At 38.4% G+C, this 27851-nt stretch overlaps 1 protein-coding gene across 1 annotated transcript in view; it reads right to left on the minus strand.

The window, feature by feature from the left end:
* The window catches only part of ada (adenosine deaminase), a 30568-nt gene extending 20800 nt beyond the window's left edge, over positions 1 to 9768 (minus strand). The window contains exons 1-3 of the mRNA XM_053482580.1: positions 9637 to 9768; positions 2407 to 2468; positions 322 to 444 (exon numbers count right to left, since the gene is read on the minus strand). Of these exons, the coding sequence (XP_053338555.1) occupies positions 322 to 444; positions 2407 to 2468; positions 9637 to 9687 (236 nt within the window). The 5' untranslated portion in view covers positions 9688 to 9768. The remainder of the gene's footprint in view (positions 1 to 321; positions 445 to 2406; positions 2469 to 9636) is intronic.
* Between the last annotated feature and the right edge of the window lie 18083 nt (positions 9769 to 27851).

Raw genomic sequence — 27851 nt, forward strand, 5'->3', positions numbered from 1 at the left:
TGTAATTACAGTAATAGTCAATTTGTACATTCTGTGTACTCTGTAATAAAAAGTTTATATGTGTGGAGTCATCGGAAACTGAGAAACCCATGTTTCTCACATGCAAAAAGATCTCAACCATAATTACATTCACAATGTGCCATCATCATGTCTAGGAAAGATGATGTTGCATGCAAACCACATTGGTTTAAAAATAAAAATCTAACCTGCAGTCAGTAATTATGCTCTTTAAAAAAAAAAAAAAGCCTTTAATGCGCTTACTGTGTTAATTCACAACCTAAATCGAGGCCTTTATTATGTTTTAACTATGGTAATACTTACGCAATGACATGCATGTACTGATTGAACTTGTCCAAAAATTCAGTGAGACTTCCCGGCTTAGCCATTGTGCACAGGCTGGTCATCCCAGGCAGTGTAGGTGCAGGGAGTTTGATACCTCGCCTCCTGAAACACAGCCAGATTAATGTGATCACATGCACTCAGGCATGCACATTGCTTTCACAGAGGTCTCATTACTTCTTTTTCTAACAGAACAGAAGTGTGCATCGTCACTATGGAGCATGTGATACTTAATATAGGCTATAAACCTTCACAGAATTTGAATACAGTGACAGAGATTAATATCCTACCATTAAAACATTAAGTGCATTTAGTGCGCACGCATATCCATATGATCTATGAAGATAAGCCTAAGTTTGTTCATGAGTTAGTTGCATGTGGCTCTCCTTGGTGACAAATAAACTATTTGAAAATATACAAATGCCAGACCATTCAGATTTGAAAACAAAATCTGTGACTGATTAGTTTGTATGTGTGAAAGTGTATACAAGAATCAGATCGGTACCAGTGTTGACAGTTAAAAGGGGTGTTCCAAGTCCAATTGTGAGTTATGATTGCGCAGAATACCAATACATTTTCAAAACAGAACATATTTCTATAGATATTACCCAGCTACACTAAGACACTTATCCCAGTGTTTCACTAACAGTGCTGGGGGACGTTACTTTTTATAGTAACTAACTACATTACAAAATTAGTGCCATTAAAAAGTAATCAGTTACATTACAGCGTTACATTCTCATAAAAGTAACTAGTTTGAGTACTTTTCCACTGCAGAAAATTAAAACTCCTTTGTGATTCCTCATGCATGTTGTTTTAGTCAAGACCTTTATAATTATTTTACGATCATCACTCAGCGAAGTTTGGCCCATAATCTGTTAACTACTAACAGCAGAGCTTGTAGGACAACTTTTTCACACGCACACATGCACACACGCACACACACTAATGCGTTGGATTAGTCGGTACATCAATAAAAGTACAGTAATCTAACTCTACTTTGTAACATGTTACACCCAACAGTGTTCACTAGTGCCTAGTGCTTAGATACAATCAAGATAGAAAGTTTTCTCTGTATGCTGAAGCCATGATAAGATTGCTTGCTTCACGGCTGAAATGCTGGCCTCCCAGGAACTCCTTTAATGGCAGAAACATGTGGAAATGGTTTGGAGTGAGGTCAGGTCTGTACAAGGGATAAGGTAATAGCTCCCAGCTCAGTCCCTGTAATTTGCCAATGTGGTTGCCGGTCAACGAGCCGCACCTGGTGGCGTTTTTATATAAGGGTCCTGATACCTCTGCATTTTGTGTGATCATTTAGGTAGCATGAAAGGTATCAGGGCCAAAGACAAAGAAAAAAAGACAAAGAAAAGAAAGAAAGATAGACAGACAAGCCCTTTTAAGAGAGGGAGAGAGGCAAAGACCCAGCCTGTGTCTGCCTAAAACGCCGGCGAATAAGGTAGAGTGAGAAAGCGAGCGACATGCCTAGGTTTAACATGCGCTCTTAGTTATAATGCAAAGCACATATTAAGAAGATCTCTCCAATAAATCCCAATAAGGTATCGCATAAAAGTGCGTAAAAACTGAAGTTAAATATCATTTGTCTTTAAAAGTTAGGCTTCTGCTGTATAATGTGGAACAGAACATATCTCCATCACACTCAACCATCATTATGCATACAAGCAACATCTGGATGATTTATTTTCCTGTTATGAAAGACTAGTTCGGTTGTGAATCTGCCAGGTCAATGAAACAGCTATCTGAAGAGTTATACAGCCACAGCTGTAAAAGTTGAGTGGGTTTGTTTTATGCTTTCCTTATCCTAGAAAATTGTTTTCTGGAGCTGTTTATTTCAGTTTGCACAATCATGTCAGTTTACACAAATGTTATAGAATTTGCTATGTTTCTTTAATTTTCTTTTTATCAAATTAAATTATATCTGCTGATATACTAAGGATAATTTATAATTGACATTAAAATACTTATTCATCAAATTAGCTAGTTAAATACATTCTTGTTTTTTCCAAGAAAAATACCCATTGTATTAATAGCAATAAAATTTCCTCTTACTTGGCCACATCAAGTACGGTCTCGATCCGGATGGCACCATCAAGATGCACGTGCAGTTCAACCTGTGGGACGATAAACAAGACACAATATCTGTTATAAATCGTCTTATTAACCAGCACAAAAAAACAACACGCGGACAGATAAAGTATAAAACTGTGGAGAAATAACATGGTCTTTATGGAAATGTGGAAATTGTAGCATCCTTCCCAAAGCATTACTTGGCCTAAACAGATAACATGCTGTATACAGGCATTCAAGTCAAACCAGGACTTTTGATTGCACAGAATAACAGAATACAGCTGTAAGAGTTAAAAACTACCTATATTTCTTTATATAATCCCCCTGCTAAACAAATGCATTTATTCCAGCGTTTCGTGCTTGGATACCCTCAGGAAATTTTTCTCAGTTTACTTGATCACATGATCCAGTCACTGAATATTCACAAGAACCACTGCAGTGGGCAGCCACCTTCGCTGGGATCGTCATTCACAGAAATATGGCCTTCTTTAAAACATTTGCACTATTCGAATGTTTTACTGCGGCCAAGAGTCTCCTCACCGTACTGTGTTTGAAATCTTCTGTAAATGTCACCTCAAATCCGGTTTGACTTGAATGGCCTTCTACAAATAAAAGGTGCACTATATATTTTTTCACAGGCTTTCTGATTATGTCTACAGATATGCATCAAGACCAGGATCCCACAGGAGGGCATGAAAAAAAAAAGAGCCAGATATAAAGCTTTGCTGGAAAGAAAAGAGCAGCATTCTTTCTCTCATTTATTTATCCTTAACTGCCTGGGAACCAACTATGTATGTTAAGTATTTCAGTAATGGATTAGACAAGCATAAATAACTATTACTGTTTTATTGTGCAAACAGGATTAAAAAAAAACAGGCTTGAGAAAGAACCATGAGTAAGAAAAAAGGGGGAAAAAAGGTTTTGAAAATTATCTTCATTAAAAACAGTAAGTTGGGAAGTCACTGTAGTATTAAACAATTAGTTCTTATTAAATGTGAGTCAGATTTCGATTAGCAAAATGATAATGGGTCTAACTGTTGATTAAAGTCAAGGTAAATTACAAATATCCTACTGATTCAGTTTCTGTTTGTGATACTACGTGTCGCTTAGTCAAAGTTCTCCTGTTGTACATAGAGTAATAGGTTTTGCACTTTGCCTAAACTCTACATGATCCACCTCTCTTAGTGATGCATTTACACTTTTTATTTATGACACTAACAGTTCTGGTATTTCTAGCTGAGTTTCAGAAGAATTCTGCATCAAGCAAAGAAAACAACTCAGAAGAAATGACGGGGTTAAGAACTGTCTGGCACAGTATTGACACCTGGAAAGATAGCATTAAAATCATGACTAAACATGATCAGAGTTTGTGTTGTACCTTTCATCAGTACAGGAGCTTAGCCAAATATTAATGCAACTCTGATCGGAAATAAATGTTATGACAACAAGTTGATGAAACAATGCTATGGCATTGTTCCAGCTTAATATACAAGTGTGTGTGTGAGTGAGAGAGAGAAACATGTTTTGGTTTAAGCAAGAGTCTGGTTACGCCCAATACTGGCACAACCATGATTAAGCCCCAACTAATCACAGTTGTGCCGATATTCACTACAGTCACCTGATTGTAAGTGAGATATTAATTTTATACAACAGTTCACAAATCTTGGACACAAATATTAGCTGGAAAATGATGAGTGCGACTTCTCGTGCACTGTTGCTTCTATTAGTTGAAAGTTATTTCGCTTTGTTTGGACTGTCTGTATCAACCAAGCACTGGACATTTTGTCATGTGGTGTCTACTTGCAGCCCAGACTTTATAAGGTAGCCTTTCTCAAATAAAATTGTACTACAAACTATGTAGTAAATGATTATTTACTATATATAAAATATTTCTTTAAATCACAGCATGGATCTGGTCAAGTCAGGGATCAGATCGATGCTTGTGCGTTTTTCCCACCGTAGTCCTAAAACACATACAAACACAGATGTCCACACCCTGGACCAGTGTAAACATGTTCATTGTGGGGGTGATGGTCATGTTGTGCAAAGCACATCTGTTAAGAACATGACTGGACCTCTAGGGTTTTGAAAAAACCTCTCAAAGGATTTCAACCATTTCTAGAAAAAAGTGTTTGGTCTTAGCTAAAGAAAAAACTATGTGCTACATTCGGGTAAACTGTAGAGAACTCTGTGTATTTTATAGAATGCATTCCCAGATGTTCTGTCTTAGATTCAAGACCTTCGCTGTGTGACCTTTAACAAGGACATAGTTTTCATGAGCGGGAGTGGATTAGCATCCGTATGTGTGCCTATTATAGCCATATTTTCTGCAGCAAATCATTGAGAATACATGATCTACTGTAGTCTTTTGCACATTTTAAAAGACAAACACGGATGGAAACTATAATGAATGTCGCACTGCAAAAGATTTCGGTCACCCTTCACTCCTTTATATTAAATTAAATTAAATGATGTAGATTAAAGAAATGAGAACAACTGCTGCAAAGAAAGATACAACTTAAACATTGGCTGTTTTTGTAACAACCTAAGCAGCATAAAATAAAATTTCCCCACTCATCTGTTCGAACTGATCATCTGCAGCTGATTTTAACGTGCCTTAAGTTAGATGCTTTTTTATGCTTAAATGATTCATAGGTCACTGTGTGAATTAACAAAGGACAATCCTCTAAAACTGCTCAGGTACAGGGACTGGAATAAAAATGTGAGGCTAAACGTCCTTCAGGCAGCCTGGATAACTAAAAGACCACTCCACAACCTGGAGACTAAAGGAGCCTGGAGTCTCCACAACCAGGAGACTAATTACCACATAAAATAAAAAAATAATTAATTTTATAAATAAAAAGAAATAAATACAAGTCTTGCTCTTTGGAAGCAAAATACGAACAGGGGTGGCTTAATACTTTTGCACAGTGCTGCATATGTTGAGCAAAATCAGCAAAAACATTATACAATAGCTGGGAAAATGCTTAGCAAGTAAATGGCACATGCTGTGATTAATTCATGCAAAGTATATAGCATTTTACTTTCATTGATTTTCATTCCTGATTTTTTTAAGAAACGTTGAGCATGCCGTCCATGCAACAAGCAGAGGTATTCGCTTAAATCAATCAACAGCTTAACAATTAGACTATTAGGACTGAACAATGTTCTTAAGATGATGGGGGGATAATATCCTGTATTTGTCACACTTCCAGACAAATAGGTATATTTATTTGTGACTTTTAAATTTTATTTTTCACTAAAGAACTTTAGCCTTCTAGTGTTCATGTATCTGTCCCCTTAATTCGAAAAATGCTAAACAGAAAGGCTGTGCCCCTTTTACTTTAATCAAACAGACTACAAAATACACCGTGTTCACTTTCATCTTCAATAATTACATCCACAATAGTGTTTCACATGTGCCATCTCTATAGTGCTGCTGACTGTGGTTCTGCTACACTCACTCACTCATCTTCTATACCGCTTTATCCTGTATGCAGGGTTGCGGAGACCTAGAGCCTATCCCAGGAGGCTTAGGGCACAAGGCGGGGTACACCCTGGACAGGGTGCCAATTCATCGCAGGGCACACACACATACACAAATTACGGGCAATTTTGGAAATGCCAATATCTTTGGAAACCTGCATATCTTTAGACTGTGGGAGGAAACCGGAGTACCCGGAGGAAACCCAACAAGCACGGGAGAACATGCAAACTCCATGCACACAGAGACAGGAATCGAGTCTGGCCGGGAATCTAACCCAGACCCTGGAGGTGAAAGGCGACAGTGCTAACCACTACACCACCGGGTTCTGCTGCACTTGGCTCTAAAAAACAAAACAAAACAAAATCCCCCTAGAAAAATCCCTTTTAAGAGCAAATAGACCGACAGACAGACATACAAACAGACAGACAGATACTTCTTAAAAGACAATTCCAGAATAAAATAGACTATTAAAAACTTTTGAATGAAAAAATTTTAAAATAAAAGTTAAAACAAGCAATTAAAAATCCAAAAGCAATGTAGAAATAAAAGACACAGACAAAGCTACTGGATGGGCTGCCACTCGCTTAATCACCCGGAAGTATAATAAAATAATAAACAAATCTGCCAATATATAAAAAGAGATAAAAAAAAAATACATGATAAAAGTTTGACACAGCATGACACACAGACACACACATGGTGACCTCTCCACACTACTGTATATCACCCTCGTGATGAATGGAGCACAAAGGCTCACGTTTGCTACAGCGGACATCATAAAGCTCGTATCAGCTGAACTATTGTATAAGTTCAGCCTCATGCTGAGTCAGTAAAAAAAAAAAAAAGGTTCCAAAGTGCAGTGACTTTTAATCAGCATTCTGTTAGGGAAGGGTCGGTGAAATTTGCTTTCGGAAATGTCTTTTCTTGTCTTTGCTTCGCAGCAACGGCATCAGCGCTGCATGATTAATTAGGGGGGAAATCACAATCTTGATTCATACATGCATATATACATACAGGCCATCTTGTTTCTGAATGGATTCAATTCACTTGCATGTCAAGATCACGGTCATGGTCAGATCGCTCTAAAATTACGTGTTCGCTTGATTTAACAGTCAAGCTCACAGTGTAACACAAAATACTGTTAATTAACCAATCTGGCCAGATATTAGCAAAGGATTCTGTAATACAACTCTTCCTTCATCTCTCTTCCTCAAATTCAAATAAAAAAAATTATTTGTCACATACACAATCATACACAGTACGATATGCAGTGAGATACTTAGATAACTGCAGACGACTGAAGTGACCTAAAAAATAAAAGACTATTAATAGGAAATAAATATAAAAAATAAAAATGGAATTAAATAAAAATTAAAGGCCATTCCGTTATTTACATGCGCTCAATCTCACAACGCTCGCTGGCTGAATTTCAGCCAATCAGAGGCTAGGGGAGGGACCATACCAGCCATTCGGTAACTAGAGGGGGATAAATTCTGACGACCTGTTTTTGATTGGCTCCTTTTGATGTTCTCTGTGCCCCTCGATTTGCATGTGACAAACCTGTTCTTGAGTTTATCAGATAAAATATATTGTCATTTATCATTGCATAGATTATATTTGTTATGTTGTTATTTTTATCAATAAATGCCAAAAAATTTAACTGTATGAGACAATTGTGATTTCTATTCCCATCGAGGAAAAATTATGATTCACAATTTAGCAAGAATTGTGTAGCTCTAAATGGCATCACTGCCGGATCAGTAGACATACAATGACGATATGACCTGCTTGACCCTTTTACTGCCAAACCACATGGAGAGTATCCCAGGACACTTAGGGCACAAGGGGGTGTGACAGGGCGCTAATACATTACAGGGTGCACACACCAGCCAATTAGCCTACTCTGCATGTCTTTGGACTGTAGGAGGAAACCGGAGTACCTGTCGAAAACCCACACAGCATGGGAAGAAAATTTAAACTTCTTGCACACAGACCCATGTCAAGGATCACGCCCTTAAATCTGTGAGGTCACAGTGCAAGCAGTGGAAAGTGCACTGGGTCAGGTTAGTGAAAAGATTAAATAACATGTTCATTTAAATGTACCTTTACTTTTGCCTTGACAGACATGATGTGATCTTTAGTGACTGTATAAAATTTGTTGATACAAAGTTTTAAGGGGCATTCAAGTCAAACTGGGACTAGTGGTGCACTTTCTCGTGAATTAAGGCGTAAAACCGATTGACATTTACAGATGACTTCACACACAGTATTTTGACTCTTAGCCATAGTAAACCATGTGAATAGTTCAAAAGTTTTAAAGAAGGCCGTACGCCCGTGAATGACGATACTGGCCGAGAGGAACGCCCGATCTTTGAAATTCAACAAATAACTTGAGGCCAACTTGAGAAAGAGATGCAGAATTGCAGAGATGCAGATTCTGTAGAAACTGTTGACGCAATCATTCACGAATATTACTTGCATATTACAGGAAACTGTCTATTGCCATAACCTCTGTAAAACATTTTACAGAATTTCCGTGGAGGCCAGGGTTTCAGACATGACGCAGGCAGTACATGGTTTAGGCGTACTGAGTAAGGTTTCCTCTTAAGCACTAGTTCTGTTATCCTGCCCCATCAAATCATGATTTGACTCAAACGTTTTTAAATTAAAAAAAACTCAACTTCTATAAAAAAAAGAAATTCTGCAAATGTTAGGTCTGCTGATTAATTTGTTTATATTTTTAATTAACAAGTCTGTTCTTTTTTTTTTTGCACATGATACAAAAAAAGCACATATTTAAGCTGGTCAGTCGTATGCATAGATTCCGATATGTTATCACATGCAACATTAAAAAGGTACTTCTGATGTAACAGTGTCTGTAGGTAAATTTGATAGGGTAATAATCACATTATTGAACCTCTACTTTGATGGAAACTTTGCAGCACTTTTGTAAGTTGCTCTGGCCCAGAGCGTCTGCTAAATGCCTAAATGTAAATGCTTGGAGTTTGCATGTTCTCCCTGTGCTTTGTGGGTTTCCTCCAGGTGCTCAGGTTTCCTCCCTCAGTCCAAAGACATGCAGATCGGACTAACGGGCATTCCCAAATTGCCCGTAGTGTGTGAACCTAGTTGGACTACAGAGGTTACTAGATGGATGTCATATTGTGCTGCTTAGGACTAAGAAAGAAACTATACTACTGCAAAAAAAAAAAAGAAAAAAAAAGTTAGTTTTGCTTGTGGTTGGTGTGATCATGTGTTTAGTCCTGAAATAAGGGATGTACTGTTTCCTAAAAATGATTGCGGGTATGTTGGAGTTTATAAAGGCATAAAGACACCCTACATTCACATTTCTAAAAAGAAAATGTGTATTATACTGGAGGAATGATCTGTTTATTACCCAGAATGCATTACAGAGGGTTTCTAGTGATTTCTATTATTATTATTATTATTAATAATAATAATAATAATATAGTTTCTTCTACTATTACTATAATTATATTAATAATAATAATAATAATATTATAATATAGTTTCTTCTACTATTACTATAATAATAATAATAATAATAATAGTAATAATGAGTAGGAGAGTAGTGTCAGTCTGAATGATGCTGGTCAGGTGTCTGTCCTCAACAACACAAACGTTCATATCCAAACCGTTAACGCGTTAACACCGGTAACACTTCCCGCGAATTAACACCCCGAGGAAAAACAAACAAACACACTCACCTTAGGTTTGTCAAACGTGACTTTGGCTGTGTTTACACTGGTCTCCGCCATGCTTCTCACTTAAACACACCAAACTAACTGTACTGAGTGTTGAAGAAACTGAAACGAAGTTGCTGAGTTGCTCAATTGCACGCGCTGGAGATTGGAACTTTAACCCCTCCCCATTTAGTCTTTCACCGGGTTGCCAGGCGTGTGAAAAAAAACGCATCTGCGTCAAACTTTCTAATCCCGACACTATTATTACTCACACATGGTCTCTGGGGGCCTGGAATTAACACCCTAAGTAAGGGTACTTACTTAGGGCACAAGGTGTGTTACACCCTGGACCCGGTGCCAATCCATCGCAGGGCACACAGACACACACACATATACACACGCTGATTCATACACTCCGGTCATTTTGGGAATTAACCTAATCTGCATGTCTTTGGACTGTGTGAAGAAATTGGAGTGTTCGTGTCTATATATCAAATAATCCAAAGCGAATACTGGTATATACCGTATAACTCAATTAAAGAGAAGAAGTGCTACTGATGATCTGCATAGCCATATTGATTTGATGTCACTCCGTAACCTAGAAAGGACTCGCTTATCTTCTATACCGCTTAGTCCTGTATACAGGGCCGCGGGGGGACATGGAGTCTATCCCAGAAGAGTACCTGGAGGAAACCCACCAAGCACAGGGAGAACATCCAAACTCCATTCTAACCACTAAGCCACCATGCTGTGTTCTGGAGAGGACTTTGTAATAAAAGAAGCTAAGTAGGTATAAGAAAAAGTGCTCAAGTACAATTAAGTAAATATTTTACAATTGGTCCTTTTTATTTGTCTACAAAAATATATACACTACTGCTCAAAAGTTTGTGACCACTTTCTAACTCCATAGTCTTTCCTGATTTTTATTTCATTCTACATTATAAAACAATCCTTTAAACAGTTAATGTTGAGGTGTCTCTTATTCATGATCTGTAAAGCTTTCATAACGAGTCTAATCCGAGGTGCTTTTGGTTAATTGGGGATTTTTGAGGCTGGTTACTCTAAATGAAGTTCTCCTCTGCAGCAGAGATAGGTTTTGATCTTGCCTTCCTGGGATGGTCTTCAGGAGAGACAGTTTTCTCATGGTGCTTGATGGGTTTTGCAAATGCACTTGACAATACTGTTCTTGCAAGAACTATTCCATAAAGCTGACCTCCGAGTCTTAGAATACCAACTGTCTGTTGTTGTTGTTGTTGTGATATACAGTAATTACCTAATTTCATGTGTTCGTTCATATTTTTTAAAACACCCGTATTGTTGTAGAATGTAGAAAAAAAATCACTAAATGGTAGTGTGTGTATATATTGTTAAGATTTTCAAGTTTGTTACATAGCTAGCTGGATCATGTTAATTGATTTGCCTGTGTAGCTTGCTATATGCTTCTTACATGTTGGGTGTTGCAACTTCTTATCTTTATGTGTTTCTGCAGGTTGGAGGTCAAGCAGGGAAGAGCCAGTATCTCCTTGGTCTAGGGGTTATCATCTGTCTCCATGCCTCAGATAATGCTGCTGCTTCTGACTAAGCTTTTTGTATCTGATGTGTAAACTTTTGAAAGAAAAAAACTATATTTTTTTAAATTTGGTTTCAAAATGATTATTATTTAAAATGATAATTTTTTTAGTTTTTTCATCGATCTATAGTGTTAGTGGGTTAAATGCATTTTTTCACTTTATAACAAATGAGGTGATAAAAAATATAACTAGGTCAAAAATCATATTTTATTTACAAAATCCAGGAAAAAATACTTTGATTGAATTATATCAAATGAATTTCGTTACAGCGAACCCAAACTTAACTACTGTGACAAGAGTGCATTTCATTTGTTAAATTCAAATCTTGGTTATGAGTATATGTTTTAGAAAAAAAAAAAAGTCGCCTGGCCCAAACAATTACTATAAATATATATGTTTATATATTACTTATATGAGTTATTTATTGTGCGATAAAAGAATTAGCAAAAGTGTATTTATAGACTAAGTACAGACTATATCTTCCATGGGGGTTAGTTTTTATTTGTTTTTTGATAAAATATATATTTTTTTATTTTTAATTATTATTACATATGTAAAAAGGGTATAATTAGTTACATTAGTTATCTTTCAGAGAGTGTCTAGAGCTTGTGCAGCTACGTCACATTGTCATGATTTTGTTTTGTACTCACTCCTTTAAATCATCTAGACAGCTGTCTTAGTTTTAGCATTTAAATTTTAATTACATGAATGTGTGGTATGACAGAGTTACTATCCCATCCTCTATCAAACTGTAGGAAGGTCTTTAACGTAAATAGAATATAATTTTAATCCGTGCTCTTCCTATGGGACTTGGCTAATGAATAGACAGCCATATGTTAAATGCTTCAATAAATTTGGATTTAAGTATCTGACTCCAGGACAATTCATTATTTTTGTCTGCAAAGTATAGTCTTTGGCTTTCAACCTTTTATATGCATTAAATGGCCAACTGATTTAATTTTATTATTTCTACAGCACCTTTGCAGACTCCCTTATGCAGAGCGACTTGTGTTTTATTTCATCATATATCTAAGCAGTTGAGGATTAAGGGCCTTGCTCAAGTACCCAGAAGTGGCAACTGGGTGGTGCTGGAGTTTGAACCTTGCAATCATGCGAGTAACCTAACCACTACACTACCCGTGACTTATGATTAGCTAAGACTTTTCTGCTGCTCTCTTTACCATATTTCCGAAAACAACCACTTTTAATATAATCAACCTTTTTTTTTTTTTTTTTTAATTTATCATTTATGATAAACATGTGGCTATGCTTTTTATAAGGTTTCTTAAAGGGGATATGCAAATATATATATATTGTATCATTTGCGCAGTGCTGTAAGGTACTTTACATGTGACACATAACTGAATGTTAATAAACTCACGTGTGAAACTACATCAAATAGGTTTTAAACAGATTACAATTAGCATGAATTTTTATTTAAAGACATGAAGGTCAGCTTTTCTCAAACAATTTTTGGAACAGTACTGTGCATTTGCAAAAACCGTCAAGCTCCATGATGAAACTCACTATACAGTAAGTGTTAAATGATTTTGAGGTCCTGCCACATTGGTAAAAATTGGAATAAACACAATGGTAATCACCACTGGCCTCCGCAGTCCACAGGAGGTTCCCTCGGGATGGATGGAATCTTATAGTAAATTGAGTATTTGTATACATATGTATAATATTTGCATATATTTAACTATTTTCATAAAACTGCATTATCATAAATGCTGCCAAAAATAGATTGTGGGCATATCTGTGAGCTGTGGTGATCAGAGGATTAACTAGTTATATATTGTATGCAATTGTATGTATCCGATCAGGTAGCCCATGTGGAGGGATATTCATGGAACAGGCAACCTGATTTGCGCACTGTAAGTAAAAAGAAGGAGCCGTTAGGTCTTGAATGGTTTGTGCTGTCGGGGTCACGTGGAAAGCAAGTGGCCCGTTTTGAGCCACGCCCCTTCGTTTTTAAACAGTAACCCGAATTACTAAGAATGCCACGTTTTACTTGTTTACAATTGGATTGGGGATTATTTTAACTTTGAGTTGCGGTCTGGTCAACAACTAGCAAGACGGAGATAAAACTTTAAGCTTATTAAGATATTTTCAGAGACAACAAGAGCTCAGTGAGAGAAGCCACTGCAGCAGCCAATTAATTACAATATACACTACAATAACTGAATGATTAGTATCAGAGCAAACAGACCTTTGATCTATAATCATGCATTAATAGAGTTGCAATATATATTGGTAAAAAAGAATGAATGAATAGAAATTTTATTATGGTAATACTTAGTCCCGGTTTGACTTGAACAGCCTTTGTATGTTTGTATATGTTCTGAGATTGCGTTCCTTTTATTTTTTCAGTTATGGTTTCCACAGAACATGACTCAATAATACAAACATAACAGACCATTAATCACAATTTTATTTATTACTAGAGGTATTAAACAGTATCCGGGTGCAGATCCTGATACCCGCATGATACCATTACCCGCAAGTAAGCCAATCAGCTCCCTGCCACTCCACATGCTACTCCAGTGTTTCGGCAGATATACACTACCGTTTAAAAGTTTGGGGTCAATTTCTATCTCCATGATCGTTCCTGATTTTTATTTCTTTCTACATTGTAAAGGAATGTTGAAGGCGTCCAAAAAATGCATTAATCTCCTTTAAAGAGTTAATGGTGGATGTGTCTGCTACTTATGCTCTGTAAAGACTTCATAACGCCTCTAATCTGAGGTGCTGTTAATTGGTCATTTTTCAGGCTGATAACTCTAAATTAACTTCTCGTCTGCGGCAGAGGTAGGTTTTGGTCTCGCCCTCCTGGGACGGCCTTCATGAGGGCCAGTTTCATTATGGTGCTTGACGGATTTTGCAAATGCACTTGACAATACTGTTCTTGCAAGAACTATTACAGAAAGGCCGACGTCTGTGTCTTAAAATAACAAATAACTGTTGTTTTTGTTGTTGTTGTTATGTAATTACCTAATTCCATATGTGTTATTTTATAGTTTTAAAATCCCCAGTATTGTTGTAGAATGTAGAAAATAAATCACTAAACAAAAACAAACTTCTGAACGGTAGTGTATTATTACCTCACAGTATGTCATAAAAGATGATGATGTTTTCTATTGTTACATTCAATGACTCTGCCAACTGTTACATGGTGAGGTACTCCTGCTACACTGGCCACCCATGGCAGGTTAAACTGTAAATTTTATATAGATTTATTCTGTCATTCATTCATATTCTGTGTACCGGGTCGTGGGGGCCTGGAGCCTATCCCTGGAGACTTAAGGCACAAGCGAACAAGCGAGTCCACAGTGCTTATACACCACGCTACTCTGCAGCCTATTTTTTTGTTTTGTTTTTAATGCTTATAGCAAATCTTTGGGCTTCTTTTGGATATTACCTAGTGGATATGGCCCTGATGAAAAAAAGACTACCCTGACAGTTCACCACAGTTTTGTCTTCTTTATCCGCGAAACACACCTCGAATATTAAAGCGGACCTGTCCTGAAAAATCCCCCTTCTATTTTTGTTCGTGCTGGGGCTTTTTTCTTTAATCTGCCTTGTAAAATATGGTAACCTCCCCCAGCTTGTTCCTCATCTATGCTGTTCTGAAGGGGCTTTGCCTCGGCAGTATTTCATTTATGTTATGAGTGTAAAATGTAAATATATAAAAATATTATCTGGGGTTAGATAGCTCGAGCTGAAACAGACACACTATTGGAAAGCTCTGAGAAAAAACTGTCAGGGAAATAGTAAAATATGGGACGTTTTCTGTTTGCTGTTGTGAAATGCATTGTTAAAGCCGTTCAACACTGCGTGATTTATTCCAACCGCTGGAAAACACTGTATAAATTATTTGCAAATATTTGAAGGCACACGCTGTTATTAACATAACTCTGACACCCTATAAGGAGTTTATACACACATATGTAAACGACTCTAGTGCTATAGTTACCCACAAACCCTTTCTCTGTGTCTAAATACCTGAATATGCCTAAGAAATACAAATGAGCCTACTCAATGCATTAATTTAACACACTTTATTGATGAATACATACATGATTTACTTTATTTGATACTTTCAAAGTTTAAGTTTAGTGAAATAGAGCTCATGTTGCTTTTACTCTTGGTAGATTCTAATGACTTTACAGCAAAAACTAATGCTTTTATTTATTACAGGTTTTTAATTATTTAGAACAAACTCATTTGAATTAGAGTACATTATTTTAAGCGAGAAGGATTTTAAGGTGGCATGCTAAAAGGTGGCACGTTTATTGGTAAGATTATTTCTTTTTTGGTTGTGCAAACTCTATTTTTGTGTAGAACGGCATTTATGCAATCTTTATTATAAGGCTTTTTCATGCCTTTTCTTACGGCCTATGCTAGTAAAATAGCCGTTTTTTTAGTGACTGGCAAATAGTAGTAGGTCAACACCAACATCTTTTCAGGAGTCATTCTATAATTTTATTATATAATTATGTGTGTTAATGATAAATATATTTATGCTAAATATTTTAGTAAAAAATGTCATACCACTCTAGTTCCAACAAAGTTTAGACACTAAAGAAATTTGCAATAAAACCTCAAAGTAGTCACCTGTAAAGCCTCATCATATTTTAATCTATTGAAAACGCTACAACAACTCATTATTTGATGATTTACTATGTGAAGTTAATTATGTGTTGATAATATGTACTCATTTAAAATTTTCCCAATCCCAAAAGGGTTGGGACTGTATACCAATGTGTACCATCAACATCCATGTTAATAACACGTTTTAAGCATTTAGGCACTTAAATGCCTAAACGCCAGCTGCTCAGGTTTAGCTAGCGGGAGTTTCCCCCATTCTTCCATTAATAAGTCTTTAGGTGCACATGTGTACCGGACTGCGTTGCCGTAGTTTGCACTTCATAATGCGTCACACATTCTCAACTAGAGCAGACAGGTCGGTGAATGCAGCTATGCGTGTGTAATCCGAGCAGAATGCGGTTTGGCGTTGTCCTGCTGGAAAATACAGGGAGTTTTCTGAAAAAGATGGTGTTTGGATGGCAGCAAATTATTTTCAAAAAAGAACACATTTTTCTGTAGGCCTTCAAAGATGTTCAATTTATGGTCACTGGCACACCTTCATACCATGACTGATGCTGGCTTTTAGACCTGATGCTGATAACAGCTTGGATGGTCCTTTTTCTCTTTGACCCAGAAAACATGATAGTTGTTGTTTCCAAAAACTATTTTAAATCTTCACTCATCAGACCACAAAACATGTTTCCTGTGTGCCAGTGTCCATCTCAGATGCAGAGCCCAGAGAAGTTTTTGGACAGTATTTGATGTACAGCGTCCTTAAGCTTTATTCTTCTCTCTGGCATACATTTTAAACAAAGAGTTTTTTCTATAAAAGCTCATTGTCTTCATTATGTCTTCTATACCACTTATCCTTGCCATGAAGCCTATACCAGGAGACTTCGGGCACAAGGTGAGGTACCTTCATCACAGTGTGCCCGTGCATACACACATTATTGGCACTTTATGAATGCCAAATGGCCTAATCTGCATGTCTTTGGTCTGTGGGTGGAAACCGGAGGAAACCCACCAAGCACTGGGGAGAACATGCAAACTCCACATGCATAGACCCGAGCCAGGAATCGAATCCTCAACCCTGAAGGTGCGAGGCCACAAGGCTAATCACTACGCAATCATGCCACTTAAGCTCATTGTTATTGTTACTCTTTACGAGTTTAATTAAAATATGATGTTAAACTATGATGTTAAACTATACAGTCAGCCAGGCGTGTCCTACGTACCACCTGCAACTAGCACATAATTTACACTAAGGGTATTAACTAGCCTGAACCACTATTTGTTCTATGGAGAAATATCTTTTGATTTGCTTATTTATTTGCACTACCCTATGTGAAATGTACCCCAAACTATAAAATTGGCTTTCGGGTATAATAATAATAAAAGACGGCATGTGACTTTAAGTTGTAGCCACTAGATGCCAGCATTGCAGTAGTAGTGAGCACACAGTGAACCCAGGGGTCTGTTTTCATCAGTACATTGAAGCAATATTACTCAGGTTTTCATGTTTACTCGTGTCTGACTGGGCGTTCTCCAGGATCTTGGGTTTTGTCCTGTCCCTTCAAAGTAGATGTATGTTTATAGAATGATTATGCAAAATTGGCCGTGGGTGTAAATGAGTATGTGTGTGGTATAACTGATGGTAAAATAAGATATTGTAATGACATCGATTTGAATATACCCAAGTTGCTGTTGTGTAAAACCAGAGCACCAGCACGAAATGCACGCAGTTAGATGTGTCGCATTAACAGGAAGCCGTTGTGACTTTAATTTACAGATGTAACCTTAAAACCGTTGCTGCCTTCAAGACTTATTTCTGTACTTTTACAGCAGAGCATTGCTCAAAGCAAGCTTTATGTTTAGAAAATGACACAGAGAGCATGGAACCTACACCAGCCTTTTTCCATTACACAACCAACGAGAAATATCCCATTCAATGTGTCATACATGAGCCGTGCTCTAATAGGTGGCAAGAATGCGTTGGCCGACGAGAAACGTGGTCCCCGTGCTGCGAGGATATCGCTTATGGAGCTTCTGACCAGATGTGAAAACATTAGTTTTTCCAGCGGACATTTATTTATGTCTTTTTCCTCTTAGTGTGTGGTTTTCCTCGCTGCCACCTCCATCTGGCAGCCTTTTCCTTGTTGCTCGTGCTCTTTGCTGAAACTAAATCTAAATAATCTCGCTAAATCAAACAGTGGTTTTATAGATAACCATTAACATTAGGCATCTTCAACTCTAGTCCTGTAGGGCCAGTGTCAAGCACAGTTCGAAACACTTAAAACACACCCACTGGACCTAGTAATTAACACATTAGTTGAATCTTGAGCGGAAGAATTACCTTGAAGGTCTATTTGCAGGCAGAAAACTGCCATTTCTTTTCCATTGCCTCACTCTTTCTCCATACAGCTTATCCTGTACAGGGTCATGAGATATCCAGTGGACTCGGAGCACAAGGTGGGGTACACCCCGAGCGGGGTGCCAATCCATCACAGGGCACACACACACTAGGCAGTTTGGAAACACCGTTAGCCAGCTCTTTCCTTCGGGAGGAAACTGGAGTACCCAGAGGAAACTGACCAAGCAAGCACAGGGAGAACCTGCAAACTCCATGCAAACAGTCCCGAAGGCGAGACCCGACTGCTTGACCCTGGTGTGAGGCCACAGTCCTAACCACTACACCACATCCATTTCTTTTTTTGAAAACTCCCTATAATTCCATTAAACCATTAAGACAAAAAAAAAAAATCGATCAAGATGCAGAAGATAACAAGAGTAGCATATCTTGTAACATAAAAAAGCAACGTAATGAAACGTAATGAAAGGTTTGAAGGCTGACATATTATAATGTCCCTGAAATGCATGACTGTTACCATTTTAGCCCATTCATTGGCATTAGAAATCTACTGACCATTCTGTCTCAGAAGTGCTTGCTCACTTGCAGAAGCCACATCCTGTGCTCAAAATATTGACACTCCAGCCGCATTTTATGAAGCGGCTGCACAATGAATTCAGCCCTTGTTCCCTGTTTATTTGTTCTTTTTTAAGGTTTAGAAAAGGACAATAAAAAAAATTGTGTTTGCTTTGTGTGTGTTTGTTTAAAGACTCTTTTAAACAGTTCAAGTTAAATTCCCATAAAACCCACTCTGAACTAATGAGTCACGCAGAAACAACAATCTAGAATGGAACACCATACTTTCATTTTTGTAAGTCACCAGGGAAAACAGGTTAACACAATTTAAAATGGTCCCCCCACGCCCCACCTATAAAGGAGCTGGAAATAACCCACTGGTTTCTGGAAAGTGGGTTGAAAATTTGTGCGCAGTCTTGGCGGCAAGTCACACCTTTCCGAAATGCTTGCAAAAAGCAATGACTTGTCTAACACAAATAAACAGGTTACTCTTTAAGTGATCATCATGCATATGATTACATTCATTTATGCGTAAGAAAGTAAGAAGTATTTAAACACTTTTGATTGTGCTATTTAATATACTTTTAGTTTATGTACAGTTGCACAGTTTATGCATTGTGTATTTTGACTTTGTTCAGTACACTGTACAGTATATTTATTCATTTTTTATACAACTTATCTCATACTGTACTGTGTCACTGGAGGACTCAGGACACAAGGTGAGATACATCATGGACAGGGTCTCAGTCCATTGCACAACACACAAGCACACACACTTGTTTGTGTGCATTGGAAATGCCAATTATCCTAATGTCTTTGCACTGTAAGAGGAAACCCACCAAACACAGGGAGAACATGCAAACTTCACAAGCACGCAGACCTGAGGTGGGAATCGAACCCTCACCTCTAATGGTGCGGAGCCACAGTGTTACCTGCTACGTCGCGGTTCCACTTTTGTCCAATTTTGACGCCTTTGTGGTGTATTGAATATACACCACAACGGACTGTACTGAAAGTAATGCAAAAGTGGGCCTAATGTTTTTTTTTTATTATAATCAATTGACATAAGTGTAGAACATGCACATTTGTATTTTTGCCTCATAGTTGAACCTAACTCTTGAATCCTCGTTGAAAATCCCCTTTGAGGCAGTCGATGGTCTCCCACTGCATGGTTTGTCTTCAATGCTGGTTTCCCTTTCTTTAAACATTTGATGCATGATCTTGCCCATGGTGTCATCTCCGTAAACATTCCGAAGCACAGCGGGAGACGATTAAATGATGCCTTCAGCACTCAGCCTGCGCCCTCATGCCCTCACCTCCCAGAATGCCTTATTTAACAGTGCCTAATTAACTTCCAGAATATCTGACTTTTTTATTTCTCATAATGACAAACTCTCAAACATTCTGATATCATAGTACACTTTTGAACTCAGAGACTCGCTGATATTTTTCAATGATAATCACCCAAAACGTCTAGCTTCATAATGCCCTATTTAACTCTAGAACTAACTCCAGAATCTTTTGCTTAATAATAATGATGAATTCTCACAATCTCTGATGTCATAACTCCCAGAAACTCTGACAAAATCCGTACTGAACATCTGGCTCAAAGACCTGACGATCAGTCACTTTGAATCACAGTGTGTTGTCAAAAGTTGCATTTAAACTGAATCACATTTTCCTGTGTCTGACAGAATGGGAGAGAGAGTAAGAGAGAGAGAGAGAGAGAGAGAGATTTAAATCTCTGCTATTTATATTCCAGTTGAATGCATCTGAAGGTCTCCCACCACATAATATATTACTTGTTAATGCACTGTAGGAGACATTCTCTGGACAATATTTTTTAAGTAACCAATCGTCTCCTAAGACAATGCTGAAAAATCATAAAAAGTGTGCCAATAATGCTTATTGCACATGCTGTACAAAGCTGTCTTTGGACTTTATTTATGGAGTTCAGCTGAATACTATTTTATAATGGGATGGAAATCCAACTGGGGCTTTTGATTTTGCAGAACAATAGAACATAGTCATGAGAGTAAAGCTACCTGTATTTCTCTATATAATCCCCTGCTACAATAATGCACTCATCACATGGTAATGCGTTTCACTCGTGCTTGGATACCATTAAGGTAGAAAGTTTTTTCAGAAGGCTGGAGCCATGATTGGACTGCCTGCTTCACATCTGAAACCCTGGCCTGCCAGGAACTCCTTTAATGGCCCTAACATGTAGAAATAACTTGCCGCAAGGTCAGGACTTTATGTTTGATTGGGCAATAAGTTTCTGTAATGTGCATTTACATTTAGCTGACGCCCTTATCCAGAGCGACTTACATTTTTATTTTCTTATACTTCTTCTTTGTCTTTCAGATGCCACAGCGAATCATCTGCCTCCATCTAACCCTATCCTCTGCATCCTCTTCTCTCTCACCAACTAACTTCATGTCCTCTCTCACTGCATCCATAAATCTCCTCTTTGGTCTTCCTCTAGACCTCCTGCCTGGCAGTTCCAACCTCAGCATCCTTCTACCAATATATTCACAATCTCTCCTCTGAACATGTCCAAACCACCTCAATCTGGCCTCTCTGACTTTATCTCCAAAACATCTAACATGGGTTGTCCCTCTGATGAACTCATTCTTGATCCTATCCCTCCTTGTCACTCCCAAGGAGAACCTCAACATCTTCAGCTCTGCTACCTCCAACTCTGCCTCCTGTCTTTTCTTCAGTGCCACTGTCTCTAAGCCGTTGAGCATCGCTGGTCTCACCGCTGACCTGTATACGTTTCCTTTCATTTTCGCTGATACTCTTTTATTGCACAAAACTCCTGACACTTTTCTCCACCCATTCCAACCTGCCTTATTTTCTTATACATTTTAGGATTAAGAGCCTTACTCAAGAGCCCAACAGTGGCAACTCGGTGGTCATGAGGTTTGAACCCAGCTGAAGTCCAATGCCCTAACCATACCTATACAAGTGGCTTGTCCTGCAAAACAGAATGCTTTTTTCCCTGAGAGCATTCCACTTGCTGTACTGTATATTCACAGGAACACTTGCACACCTGGATTTGGTGACCCCTGGGTTAGACTGTGACTTTTGGCAGACACCCTTATCCAGAGCGACTTAGATTTTTATCTCATTATACATCTGAGCAGTTGAGGGTTAAGGTCCTTGCTCAAGGGCCCAACAGTGGCAACTTGGTGGTTGCGAGGTTTGAACCTGGGACTCTTCGAACCATAGTCCAATGCCTTAACCATTGACCTACCCCTGAGTTTTTTTACACTGTCTTTCATGAGCAATTTTATCACAAGTCCTTGTTTGACTAAATCTTTACTCGTATATAGGGCACACAGAAAGTGAAGATACTGCCAGGACGGAGTTTATTTGGATCACAGGAAAGAAATCTACAATCAATATAAGTGTAAACTATGAAGGAAAAAACATTGCTTCAATGTTCAGACATTAATCCGAATTTCTGCGTGACTGCGTTAGACCAGTTGATCTGCATGGAAAGAGTAATCAAATTCAACACCAGTACTTAAGTACAACACAGCCCAAATGGTGAAAGCAGCAAAACAGGGAGAATTTTTCAGTAATTCTGTGAGCCAAGTCATGCCAGTGAAAAACGTCGATGCGTATGAAATTTACCAGAACATTATTTGGCAGAGAATAAAAGCGAGGATCAAGTTCAGTTAGTAATGGCACATAATTCCTGATTGTTGAATATTTTTAAGCTTGTTTATAAATGGTTAAACTATTAGTAGTGATGAGCTATGGGTTCCAGTTTTCCGAATTAGTGATTTGAAGTTTTTTCATATTGTGCCACTGAATGACGAAATGTTAGCCATGCAATACCATAAAGACAAAAGAAGAACAAGAAATCACTCTAGATGCATGGCAGGAGAACTGTGCAGCTTGAAAAAATTATCCACACCCCTTTGATGCATACTTTCCGATAGCTGCAATGCAATGTCCATAAAGCTGTCAATGCAGGTGGATGTGTGGGTGTATGCCATCCTGCAGGGTGCAGGTAGATTTCCATGTCTGCGTCACTAGCTGACCCTTACTCGAGACATTGGTCTTAATCACACATCCAGGGCTTTCCTGTGACGCTCCTGCGGCCTTTTCACACGTCTTAATAGAATGTGAGGAATCCCGGTACTGTTTCCTCTCTGCACAACTCTGACTGCCGACTAAAGCTTGGCAAGTATCTCACTATAATTGGAAGATGGAGTGTTCACATAGCTGTGCACATCTGGGGTACAGCTGGGATTAAATGCTTAAAAAAAAGAATTCCTGCTTATGACAACAACAACAACAAAAGCTGGAAATCACCTGGAAGACTTTGATGTTTAGTTCTACCGAATGCATTTGCTCAGTCATCTGTAATGCAATTAGAATTCAACAAAGCAAATGTATGGGATTGATGAAGAGATATTTCCTTTGCTTACTCTACTTTAAGACAAAAGTTTAGTAATGTAATAATATAAGTGTTGCCATGCAGCCCTACCTAATACTTGACAACCGTTCGACGTCATCAAAAGGGAAATTCCAAAAGCAAATATTTTGGGTTACATAGACACTGTATTATCTCTTATACTGTTTAATTCTGTATATAGGGTCACGGAGGATCTGCAGCGTATGCCAGGAGACATAGTGCACAAGGCAGGGTTTCAATCCGACGCAGGACATACACATACACACATGGGAACATCAATTAGCCTAATCTGCATGTCATTGGACTCACTTGCTCACTTATACCGCTTAATCTTGTATTCAGTGTCGCGGGGAGCCTGGAGCCTATCTCAGGAAACTTAGGGCATGAGGCGGGGTACACCAACAGGGTGCCAATCCATCGCAGGACACACACACACATACACACACTCACTTACACACTACAGGCAATTTGGGAACACCAATTAGCCTAGTCTGCAGGTTTTTGGACTGTGGGAGAGCACAGGAAGAACATGAAATCTCCATGGAATCAAACCTGGCCAGGAATCGAACCCAGACCCTGAAGGTGCAAGGCGACAGGGCTCACCCCTAAGCCACCATGCCACTAGATTCCATAGATGTCACTAGATAAAATATAGTGCCGATTTTAGTGGATCGACTCTGAGATTGTATGTAAGTGACCGGAAATTCCACCACGGTTGTAAAAATGGGAATAAATATAATGGTCACCATTGGCCTCCATAGTCCCTAGTTGAATTACAGAGGTTGGATGGATGCATTGGCCTCCATAGTCCCTAGTTGGATTGCTAGGTGGATGGATGCATTGCACGTAAGTGTCTTTCCTCTATTTATCAGATCATGTTGCTGGAGAGCAGATCATGTTGTTGGCTAGCTTCTTAAAAGGGGAAATTTTAAGCCTGGGGAGAACACCAGGGATAGATGATGAAAACTGAGTGACATTGCACAGAAAATCAGGAAAGTTGGCCAAGAGTACCCTACTACCACCTAGTTTGCCAAAGGAAGCACAAAGAAGCACAGTGTGCACATTATGAACGCAAAAACTCTGAAAGTGATCCTCGCACACCACTTTCAGGGATGCATCCAAGACCCAATAATCACCTTGCACAGGAGGTATGTTTAGACGTTAAATAACCTTACTTTACTGCTTAACAACGCTACATTTTTGAAAAGTAAAAAAAAACAACACATTTTTACTATACTGTCATGTTAAATTTCACCTTTATGTACATAAGTGATAAGGATGTGTTATAGACCAAAAAAAAAAAAAAGACTGGACAGGCATCTGTTTTTAATTCCCTCTCCTTATTGACTTTGGTACAGAAGTGTTGCAAATATGAGGATAATGACATTCTTCTGTTCTTACACGCAATTCGAGAGTCTTGTTTATAATACTTTAGGAGTGAATGAGCTAGTGTCTAGAAAGGACTGACTTGTATTTTGTCTGGTCTTACATACCAATTAGTCAAAGTGCTCCTCTTAATCAGAAGATGTGGGAACCGAGTGTCTGTTTGGATATAAAATTGATGAAAGAGACAGAGAAAACTACTTTGTATGAGGTACTGAGCATGAATGCATAGATCCTAACAATAACAGCTGTTTTATGGTTGAACGTTATAGCAAATTGTATGGACAAGATCATGATTGTGTCATGCCATGTAATGTTCACATGTCTTTGCCATATGATGTTATGACAGTCTCATAAGAACAGAACAATCCACTGTTCATTGCTTGAGATAGTCTGAAGCTGTTCATCCATCACTTCGAGTAATCCTCACAAGATTTACAATGTGATGCCAAAATTGGGGGCCAAGTATATACACTAGGAGTGTTCTGTGGGAGTTAAATTATGTCAACTGGACTTCTTGTTGGATTGAAACGTTTCACTACTCTTCCAAGTAGTTTCTTTAGTCTGAGAAAGGATGGTTAGGGACCTAAATATATCCTCCAAGTCTGTTTCTAACCTGACCTGAATAGGTGCATTGATGAACAATACAGGAGGTGAGATCGGTTTATTTTAAACCCACCAACACACTGAGGCAGAGACTAACCACCCTGAGAGACTGGTCCACCCGAAAGCCAGAACCCCAAAACACAAGAAGAGAAATATAGTGTATGTAGTGCTGTGATGATGGTGTAGTGATTAGCACTGTCCCCTTGCACCTTCAGGGTTCGAGTTCGATTCCCGGCCAGGTTTGATTCCCGTCTCTATATAACTATATTTTATCTTTGTTTCTGTGCATAGAAACAAAGATAAAATATAGTTATAGCAAATTGTATGGATTTTTATGTTCTCCCTGTGCTTGGTGGGTTTCTTCCGGGTACTCCGGTTTTCTGTCCACAGTTCAAAGACCTACGGATTAGGCCAGTGGTTCTTAAACATTTTCTGTCATTCCCCACTTAAGGGGGTGGGCGAATTTTCAAGACCCACTTGTCAACAATATGATAACAAAATCGGCCAAGATTACTATTTTTTAAAATATCAATTTCTAAACCAATAAGATCAAATAACACCAAGTTCAAAACAGATAAAATACACGTGCAATTGTTATAACAGGCTTACTTCGTAACTTATCTAGAGCTTTCTTTCAAAGTACTCGAGATCATCGCAAAATGCCGCACACCAACAAAAAGCGTAGAACGATATTGATCTTCCCTTCTGTTCAGCGCCTGAAGGATCAAAAAGCAACTTTGTTGCCACACTGGAAACTAGAAATGCCAGACTGGTACTGCCTAAATGTTTAACAAAAATACAGAAACATCAGCATACACATTGAAATAAATGAAATTACATATATAATACCGAATGTTTCCTTATATATTGTTCCTCTGCAATTAACATGCCGATGTTAAACCGTTATTGTTGCACTATGGTTCCACTTTTTCTCTGATGTTATTTTAATTTACTTGTATTAATGATCCGTTTCTTTGCGTGTGATTGTTTAGTTTCGAGTGTCTTTATTGTCAATAAAGAAAAGCATAAATTAGAATAGGTACTTTCCTATTATTTTTCACTAATTCCCTCCCGTTATTGCGCCCCACCTGTCATGTCCGTATTCCCCACTAGTGGGGTGCGCCCCACACTTTGAGAACTACTGGATTAGGCTAATTGGCCCAAGTGTGTGTGTGAATCCCAAATTGCCCGTAGTGTGTGTGAGAGTGCGCTCTGTCCAGGGTGTACCCCGCCTCATGCTTTATGTCTCCCGGGATAGGCTCCAGGCCCCCATGACCCTGAATACAGGATAAAGTGATACAGATGATGAGTGAGTGAGTGAGAAGGGCAGTGAAAAATATTCAGAGCTAAATATTGCATAAACCAAACAGCCTTAGAACAAAAGGAACAACACATCTTGACCAGAATCAGCACTTTAAATGCAGGTACACTGCATTTAAAAGTCAAAAGATACACATTTGACGATAACACTGTGCACATTTTAAACAAAGATTTTGATATACATGGCTGAAAAGTGACAGGTGAAAGAAGCCATCTACAGTATATGAAGATTTAAACCTATCCCTCTACAAAGTTGGATGCCTCAGACACACCCTTTAACCATCCACCAGGGAAGCTAAACCTACAGTGTGCTACCATCAAACTCTAATGACTCCCCCCATTCTCACCTCACACAGCTGGAGGATACATTTGGGCTTCCTAATGAACCTTTTTCAGACAGAAGAAGCTTCTTGGATGAGTGGAAAACTGTTTAGAACCAACCAAAAAGTTGTCGGGTTGACAAGACCCAACTTCCAGACAACTTCACCTGGACAACTTAGAATCTTCATCGAGATATTCCTTAAAGAATCCCTAAAGTTGGAGTGGGAATATGAAAGGATGGCAAGAAAAGCAGCAGACTACAGGAACCACCTGCATTTAAACCAATGTGGACAACGTAGTAATGTCATCATGATCTTGGACATCCATCATACATACAAAACTGAAGAAAGACCCCACCAGTGATTACAAGAAAAAGGTTATAGACTGCCTAAAATAACTGGAAAGGATGGCACCATTGACAGGGTGACACTGCCTGTGTTCTGTACCCTGGAGAGGCCATTACTTACCCAAGATAAATAAAGTAAGAACCCTCCTTAGATTCATTGTCAGCAGCATTAGTTCTGTAAGGTATAACTTTGCTAAATCCTCCATCCTAGTTTGTTGGAAATACTGACCACCACCACCAGAACTCAAAGATCAGTGAGCTGAAAATATGAATGAAACCATGATATTGTTTAATGTCCAAGATCTTTTGTTAAAAAAAGGTTGAAAAATGACAGCTCCCCTGACACCAGAAGCAGCCTCAACCTGAAGCAGATGTACTCCCTCCTCAATTTGTGTCTAAACACCATCTACAGTACTTCACTTACAGAGGTGACTACAGTCAGAAACATAGTCATTCCATCGTTTCCATTTGTCACATATTGTTGCCAACCTGTACATGGAAATTAATCCATTGGGTCAGATATTTCAATGACACCTGGGTGAGGATTTAGATCCAAGAGGTACAGACTTCCACCGACCACATAATCACATTGGACGCTAACTAACTAAGTTTACCAGGAAAGACACCAAGGACAACAGACTGGCTTTCCTGGATTGTACGGTTCTCATGGAGTACAGCGGAAACCCAAAACAGAAATCTACAGAAAAACCCCTAAATTTGCTGTTTGAGTTTCACATTCATTGC

The sequence above is a fragment of the Clarias gariepinus genome, chromosome 22 (assembly GCF_024256425.1).
Source record: "Clarias gariepinus isolate MV-2021 ecotype Netherlands chromosome 22, CGAR_prim_01v2, whole genome shotgun sequence".
Taxonomy (NCBI): Eukaryota; Metazoa; Chordata; class Actinopteri; order Siluriformes; family Clariidae; genus Clarias; species Clarias gariepinus.